The sequence below is a fragment of the Drosophila mauritiana genome, chromosome 2R (assembly GCF_004382145.1).
Source record: "Drosophila mauritiana strain mau12 chromosome 2R, ASM438214v1, whole genome shotgun sequence".
NCBI lineage: Eukaryota > Metazoa > Arthropoda > Insecta > Diptera > Drosophilidae > Drosophila > Drosophila mauritiana.
Window position 1 is genome coordinate 12,675,121 of NC_046668.1, and position 8,361 is coordinate 12,683,481.

Below are 8,361 nucleotides of genomic sequence, written 5' to 3' on the forward strand. Positions count from 1 at the left end.
ATACCTAACAATTACTTTCCTGATAACCCGCTCCTAAGTTTGAACTGCGAAACAAAGCTTAACGATTGAAATTCACTTAAACCTCCAACAATTTGACTTTCAAAACGCGTGCTGATTTCATTAGCATGCGATTGTAAACCAAAATCAGCAAACAAATTTAAAATTTACACCAGCTCAGTTTTTAGCTTCAAATCGCAGGTGCACTAACTAAACAAAAACAAATGTGATTTTTTTACAGGGTAAACCTTTCTATAACTTATTTAGTAGGTCAAATAATTCGATTAAATTCTCAACACACAACTGTTCAAAATGTATGCTATTCAAAAGATGCTCCACTTATTGCCAAACTGTGAGCTGCAAATTAATAACAAAGTTTACTGAAAAAAGCTCATTCAGATGCCCTGCATTCCAATTACTCGATACAAAAGATTCAAGTGTTTTCATTTTATTCACTCGTATTGCAGGAGAGACGTCCAAGATTATAATGATCAGTTAATCTGCAGTTGATAAGCTTTTTTATAAAAAACAAGGACCGATCATGCCGGTTACATCTGAATGTAGCAGCCGTTACGTTAATATTACGATACTTAAGGTAGACAATAGCGGATGGTCAGGCAATGGAGACCTAGTCCTTGGCGGGCACCTCAATGACACGGGGCTTGTCGATGATGCGTGCGGTCTTATTGCCCTTCTCAACGATGCCGATGATCCAGGCCTGGTAGCCCTCCTGCTTCTCGATGTCCTTGCAATAGGCAGCGGCCTGCTCTCGCGGCAGGCAGATCAGTAATCCTCCCGAGGTCTCCGCCGAGTGGCCCTGCAGCAGCTGGAACATGTTACCGCAGGCTTTGGCCACAGCAGCCATCTTGGCGATCACCGGCAGATTGTGAATAACAAAGGAGACATCCTTCTTCTGATGTGCAGCCAGGGTTTGAGCGTGGCCTAGCAGTCCGAATCCAGTGATATCGGTGGCTCCGTGGGCATTGTACTTGTGCATGAGGCGAGCGGCTACGCGGTTGAGGCGTGCCATAGAGTTCATCGCCCGGTGGTAGGCCTTGCGTACATCTTCTTCGGACACCACCAGCTTGATACGGTTCCAGCGCTCCGGCTGGTCAATCCACTGGTGGGCATTCACGGCCACCTGGGTGCCCAGGGGCTTGGTTAGCACCAGTACATCCCCCACCACGGCGTTATCTGGCACAATATACTCATTTGGCTGGCAAATGGTCGAGGCAACCCCACCAATGGTGCACCACGGATTAACCACGCTCTGGCCTCCCGTCACAGTGGTGCCTGCCTCCAAAGCAGAGTCCTTAAAGCCTCGCATTATCAGCGGAATGACCACGTCACGCTCCTTCTCTGTCATCTTGGTACTGACCGCCAACAGCATCAGCATGTTATCGCAATCTGTGACTCCCATGGCATACAGATCGCTGAGTACATTGGCGCACGCAATTTTGCCCATCATGTAGGGATCATCGACAATGGGGTAGAAGAAGTCAGTGGTCTGCACCAGGCAGAGTCCGCCGTGTCGCAGCGGAATGACGGAGCAGTCCAGGCCAATACCGATCCGGGGAATGGCCACGTTGAGGAACTGCGGCTCCTGGTCCTGGGCGGAGTAGTCCTGCTGCAGGGCAGACACCAGCTTGGAGAGTACATCCTGCGGCACTTTGCAGCCGCGCCCCTTTAGATCAGCGAAGCGTGTGAGGCGGAAGGAAGCATCCAAATCGTGGGCTGTTGGATCGAATGGACGACGCAGCTCGGCGTCGCCACCGCCATGGAGCTCCAAGTGGGCCGAGTTCAGCACATCAGCGGCGTAGCTCATCTTGCTTTATAGCTGTGGATGGGGGGATGCAAAGAACAGAATGTAAGTAGTGGCTTTAACCGATTAACGCACTTTTGCCGCGCAATAAACACATAGTGGGCTACTCTATGCAGCGAGTAACTCGCGTTCTCCCCGGCCACCAATACCACAGCGCTCAGACGTGTATGTACACGGATTTTCTGCCGCGTGTGTGTAGCGCGGCCTGTGATTGGCTGCTGTCGCGATGGCGGCTAAAACGGGCGAAGTCAGTATTTCTCCCTGTCGGCGAGGCGAGCAACGTGAACAATGCCCACTCATTTCAATTGGAAAATGCCAAAAAAGTGCGCGCTTTGCATTGGCCATTTGGTTTGTTGCGTTCGTTTGTCTCTTGGTACTTACGTTTGCTTGTGCGATTGTACAACGATAATTGTAGGGTAACGTTAGCAAATTATATTTATTTTGCGCCTGGTTTTTGCTTTTCCAACGAGCGAGATGTCACAACAGGGTTGTATTAGCGTGTGCGGCTGATTCGATATGTGGGTTGCCGATAGTCTGGAGCGATGGTTTAACGGGGCTGCCAACTCGCCCAAAATCTATCGATTGTATTGTGCGCCAAGGGTAAAATAAATAAAAATATGTTAAAACAGCGAAATAAATGGGAGAATCCAAGTGGAAACGGTGGTTTGCAGTGCTTTGACTTTCGGAATTACTCAAAATAGTTGGCATTAATTGAATTAAACGATGTTAGAGCAACAAAGTGCTGGCCACAAAGAGCGCACAAGAGCGGACCGTGAAAACCTGTTGCGCCAGCAGAGCGAAAAGTAAAAGTAGAAGAAACCATTTACCTTTGTTCGTTGATAAGACAAGTTAACTTAACTTCACAGCACAAAAAAAAAAACCCAACTCATTCGAGCGGAACATCGTTAAACAAAGAACAACATATTCCAGGAAATCGAAACCCACACAAAAAACTAAAGCAACGAACTTGGTTTTGGGCCATGGGATAAACTAAATAAAAACGGTGACGAAATCGTTAAAACATGATTCAGCTACGCCTGCGCACTCTCGTTTTGCTGCAATTCATTGCCCTGGCCAGTTCGGAATATGTGTATGGCGAACCCGAATTCAAATGCCCCAAAAAGTGAGTTATCCCAAATATATTACATATATCTTCACTAATATGGTGTTTTTTTTTTTTTTTTAAATCAGATCCAAGGCCTTGTATCCCTGCGAATGTGTAAAGGGCAGTGATAATGGCCTCTACATTCGGTGCGAAAATACCAACTTGGCTACTTTGTCCGTAGCCCTTCAGAATTTGGCCTCTTTTGGTATGCCCATCGAGGAGTTGACCATCTACAGAGGACATTTCGGTGCGTACTTCTACAAGTCCCTTCCGTCTGTTAAGCTAAGAATCCAATTCTCTTTCTAGTTCGTTTGTATGGGCCACTATTTGCCCATATCAAAGCACGAATGCTGATCATAGAAGAAACACCATTGGCCACCATTGAGGATTATGTTTTCTACGGAGTAAATAATACTTTGGAGCAACTGCATCTACTTCGCACAAATCTAAGCCACGTCGGTTTACTTGGATTCGGCGTAGGAATTAAATTATATACCGATAACATGGCTATCTAAACGGGAAATACTTTTTTCAGATTCTAGGAAAAGCTAAGGAACTCGTAATCGATGGTCATGCATTCCAACAGCTACCCAAGGATCTATTTGCTGGCCAAGAGATCGCCAACAGTCTGGGAATCATACGTGTGACCAATGGTAACCTAAGTGATCTGCCTATTGAGACTTTCCAGCCGTTGCGAAAACTTAAAACGCTCGACTTGCATGGAAATCGATTGGAGAATCTGAAACGCAACCAGTTCAAGAATCTAAGAGAATTGGAGGTGCTGGATATAAGTCACAACCAGATTAAAAAGCTGGAGGCACAGCACATAGCTGATCTGACAAAGCTGGGATGGTGCAACGTTTCTCATAATGCCCTAAGCGAACTTAGTCGTGGAACTTTTGCCAGAAACTCTGTGCTGAAGGTGCTCCATCTGTCCCACAACCAGATTTCACGCTTGGATGCGAATAGTTTTAGGGGTATGCGTTTCCTCCGTCGTCTTTTCCTCAGTGATAATGCGCTCACGGATATTGGTCGTGGTACTTTCGGCTCGATTGCCCGAATTGGAACTATTGATCTTGCACGCAACCGTCTTAAGAAGATCGAGTTCCAGATGTTTACTCAGATGAACTATGTGGAGGTACAATTGTTAATACAAAATTTAAAAAATGTAACTACTAATTGATGCTTTCCAGTTGCTCGATTTGGCGGAAAACAACATAACCAAGATTGAAAAGAACTCTTTCAAGGATATTTACCAGGCTATCATAAACGTATCCCATAACGCTTTGGAACTTATTGAAACAGCTGCATTTGAAAATTGTGTAAACATCACGGTTCTTGACTTGTCCCACAATCGGTTAGCCAACTTTTCGCGTCGCAGCTTCGATGAGACCACTTTTGCGACCTATTTTCAGCTGAGCTATAACAATCTTACCAATTTGGCACAGGTAATAGTAAAAGCTTATAAAGTGAAACGATTATTAATTTTATTTTATACCACAGATTCCCATTCAAAATATGACAGGCTTGAAAGTATTGAATGCCTCGTACAACAGCATTACCGAGATACCCAAAAATTGTTTTCCGAAGCTCTATGAACTGCACACCATCGATGTCTCACACAATAACATTTCCAGCATATTTAATGGAGTTTTTCAAACCCTATTCTCGCTACGCTCAATTGATCTTAGCCATAATAGCATGAGGGAAATCAAGTCGTCTACATTTGGCACTTTGCCAACTCTCTTAGAAATGGATCTGAGTCATAACGAACTGGTATCCGTAGTGCGAGGATCGCTGGCCAAGTTGACCAGTTTGCGACAGTTGTATTTGAATAATAATCAATTGGAAAAGCTTTTCCAATTGCCTATTTCCCTAAATGAACTCTACTTCAGCCATAACAGACTGACTAATATACCATCGGGCACCTGGCCAGTGATGAACTCACTGATCTACTTGGACCTGAGCCATAATCAGCTGGGTGACAGTCTAAATGGGGAAAGTTTTACTGGTCTGTTGGTGGTGCAACGACTGAAGCTGCAAAACAATGGCATCAGTCAGCCACCAAGGGATGCGGTGGCTGTCATGTCGACACTGCAGTACTTATACTTGGAGGTGAGCAAATGCTATAAAATTCCTAACTTCCTAACTCATCCAACTTTTCATTTAGAACAACAATATTACGACCTTGGAGCGAAGTGCCTTTGGTAAGCTGCCCGTCTTGTTTGAGTTAAATCTGTATGGTAACGAAGTTAAGGACATAAGGTAAGATTTATCTAAATTGTGTATATTTTTTATTTATAATATTACTTATAATCCTTTTATAACTTGTAGCAAGCGAGCTTTTGAGGGCCTGCTGCAGCTGCTCACTTTAAATTTGTCATCGAACGGAATCCAGACTCTGCAAAATGACATCTTCATTGGTCTACCATCTCTGCGAAGCCTTGATTTATCCTTCAATTCCCTTACCAAATTGGACAACAAAACCAATGGTGTCCTGGATGATTTACTCAGTTTGGAAAGCTTAGATTTGAGTCACAATCGTATAAGTTTTGTGACCAAGAAAACCTTTCCTTCTCATCAGTACATTCCGTACAACCTAAGAAACCTGAACCTAAGCTACAATTTGATGCCCATACTGACCTATGATATCACCTTTGGCACCAAAAAGCTGGTTCGGTTGGATGTATCCCACAATCAGATCAACGATCTAAGGAGAGGAGTTATCTCTAATTTCACTTCACTTCAAAGTTTGGACATGTCTCACAATGATCTATCGAATCTGAAGTCTGAAGAGCACATCTTTGACCTGCCTCAAAACTTAACCCGCTTGGACCTTTCCCACAACAAAATCTACCACTTGCCGTTCGCCAATCTGGTGAAAGTGAAATCCCTGAAATATGTTGATCTTACCAACAATAGTCTGGAGGATGTGCCCGCTTCGATAGTGGGTAGCATGCGTAATGGTAGCCAAGTGCTTCTGGCCGGAAATCCTCTGCACTGCGGCTGCAATGCACGACCTTTGAAGTACTTTATGCTGCAGCAAACAATAGCTGGTGAGGATTTGCAGAGTATTTACTGCGGAACGCCGGCTTTGATCAAGGACAAGCAGCTCATATCATTGGACGATGAGTATCTGCACTGCGCCGAGGATGAGCAAGAGATGTATAAGGGCATTGACTATGAACAGCTTACAGATGTCCGATTCCGAGAAGTGAAAACGTATGCACATTTTGCAGTTTAAACTTATAGTAATTTATAATCCTTGAAAATTTTTCACATAGCAACAAAGCTGGCATGTTGACCCTAAGCTGGTATGTCTCCGGCTTTTCAGACGTCTCAGACTTCCACGTTTATATCCGTAGTAGCAGCAACGATGTGCTTCACCAGTCGGACTATGCCTATAACAATCGCACTGCCCAAATCCCGGTGGAAGAGCTCTCGACGCTGGGAGAAGAGAAACTGCGTGGCGCTGAGATATGTATAGTATCCCGGGATAGCGATGGAAATACGCGGAAGTGGTTCTCGGGGCAGTGCCAACAGCTACCGTCGCTGAAGCGACCCCGGACTTTCTTCTTCGGAAACTTTCAAGTCCGGGGAGGCGTTTCCCGGACCTCCAGCAGCCTACCTCATTGCCTTTTGTATATAATACTCGTTCTGTTTGTTGCCAGATTCTAGTTAGCACGGGGAAACTGTGCAACAAGATTATTATCTTAATAAGTATACTCGAAAATGATTGTAATTGTATGTAGAAAATCGTTTTAAGTTCGTATCGATGTGATAAAATGAATCTTGAAAAGAGATCTGATTGTCCTTGATCTTTGATCCCATTGTTGGCCGTGTGCTTGTGTGTGTCGCTGTGGCCATGGCTCACTGTAAGGACACGCTGTGCTCTGACCTTACAGCTGAACATGTGCGCGACGCCCTATTATCACAGCCGTGCGCACATGTATTTGTTTACTTGGACGCCGCCTCGCGTGGGCAGCGCAATTCAGAAAGCGTTGGAGCCCACAGCCAACCCAACATGCCAGCTGACGGCTGATGGCCCAGGCTGGCTGACTTTCATTCAGGGCGAAAACACAAAGGCTGTAATCCGAAGTGCTTCTCGGCTCGGCGGATTCATTCTCAACTCGGACTCGGCTCCTGTTTGTGCAGCGGGAGCGGACAAAAGGACTGCGAGCGAGTGAAAGGACTCGCCTGAGAGCCTGGCAAATGCGCACTCGCGCTCTCAACCGAAAAGGCATGCGAGTAGCACACTGGCGGTCGAAATTGTTTGCACAGCTACAGTATCGGCATGCTCCTAGAAGTATGCTATTGTTTTCGTTATTTTGCGAGATTCAGGTCTCTGTGCAGGGTGGTGTTTCGAACAAATTGAATAGCCTGGATCCTTTTGATGTGGCTGTCGCATGCCAAGCCCCAGATTTGGCACCCACACTTCCAGTTTGGTGCTAAGATCTATTTGTAAATTGTCAGCTTGTTGGATAGCTTCGCCACCTTAGCACATAGGCGCGTTCTGATGTCGATCACATGCCTGGCAAATGTGAGTCTGCGATCCAGAAGCACTCCAAGGTACTTTGCTGCGTTCGGTTGTGGTACGGGGGCTTCCTCGATGTAGACGGGCGGTGGCGTTCTCCGCTTTAAAGTATAGCAGACGTTGTTGGATTTACTGCTATTGATGCCAATGCTCCAACGTCTTACCCATTCCGAGAACCGGTATGCAAAGTCCTGGATACCATCGGCTGCGTCGTGCTCGCATCGGGACCTGTAGGTGACGCACACGTCATCGGCAAATGTGGCCAACATTGACTTCCCGTAAAGGCTTACATCCGGCTGCGGCATGTCGTGGCTATACAGGCAACAACTTTGTCTTTAGCACAACTTAAAATAGTTCTTTAAATTATATCATCAGAAATTTTGCAATGCATTCCGACGCCTGTAGCGTTCCTCGGACGCCCTCTTGCGGTATCGACTTTTTTGCGATTTTGATAAGGAATTCCAAGCATCCGCTGCCTTGGAAATGATAACTCTTATCCAAGAGACAGGCAACAAAGACCAGAAAAATACCTTTATCGGGAAATCCCTACATTATATATGTATGTGGCCAATTATCGTAAGAGAAATCGTGGCTTAAGGATTTAAGCTTTTCTTTCTTGAGATAATATGCAACAAATATAAAGTATGGGTTCCCGATACAGGCATTTTGCCGTTCTTTGTTGCCTGTCTCTTGGATAAGAGTTATCATTTCCAAGGCAGCGGATGCATGGAATGCCTTATCAAAATCGCAAAAAAGTCGATACCGCAAGAGGGCGAGCGAGGAACGCCTTAGGAGTCTACTTGCATTGAAAAATTTCTGATATGATATGAATTAACGAACGATTTTAAGTTGTGCTAAAGACAGAGTAAGATAAGCCAACTGTGAATCAAATGTATATTCAGA

The 8,361-nt window shown here is 45.3% G+C and overlaps 2 protein-coding genes across 2 annotated transcripts; one reads left to right on the top strand and one right to left on the bottom strand.

Annotated features, from left to right (window-relative positions):
* Window positions 1-429: 429 nt before the first annotated feature.
* LOC117138169 (inactive selenide, water dikinase-like protein) lies at window positions 430-2,323 on the bottom strand. The gene is made up of 2 exons (XM_033300050.1): window positions 2,201-2,323; window positions 430-1,834 (listed from the first exon to the last, which is right to left on the bottom strand). Exon 2 carries the CDS (start codon window positions 1,820-1,822, stop codon window positions 626-628), a length of 1,197 nt encoding a protein of 398 aa, XP_033155941.1. The 5' UTR covers window positions 1,823-1,834; window positions 2,201-2,323; the 3' UTR covers window positions 430-625.
* Window positions 2,324-2,432: 109 nt separating this feature from the next.
* LOC117138165 (insulin-like growth factor-binding protein complex acid labile subunit) lies at window positions 2,433-6,725 on the top strand. Its single transcript, XM_033300047.1, has 10 exons — window positions 2,433-2,622; window positions 2,686-2,942; window positions 3,011-3,171; window positions 3,231-3,400; window positions 3,460-4,062; window positions 4,118-4,372; window positions 4,428-5,039; window positions 5,095-5,189; window positions 5,259-6,146; window positions 6,209-6,725. The coding sequence occupies exons 2-10, from the start codon at window positions 2,842-2,844 to the stop codon at window positions 6,600-6,602; spliced, it is 3,279 nt and encodes a 1,092-aa protein (XP_033155938.1). The 5' UTR covers window positions 2,433-2,622; window positions 2,686-2,841; the 3' UTR covers window positions 6,603-6,725.
* The last annotated feature ends 1,636 nt before the right edge of the window (window positions 6,726-8,361 follow it).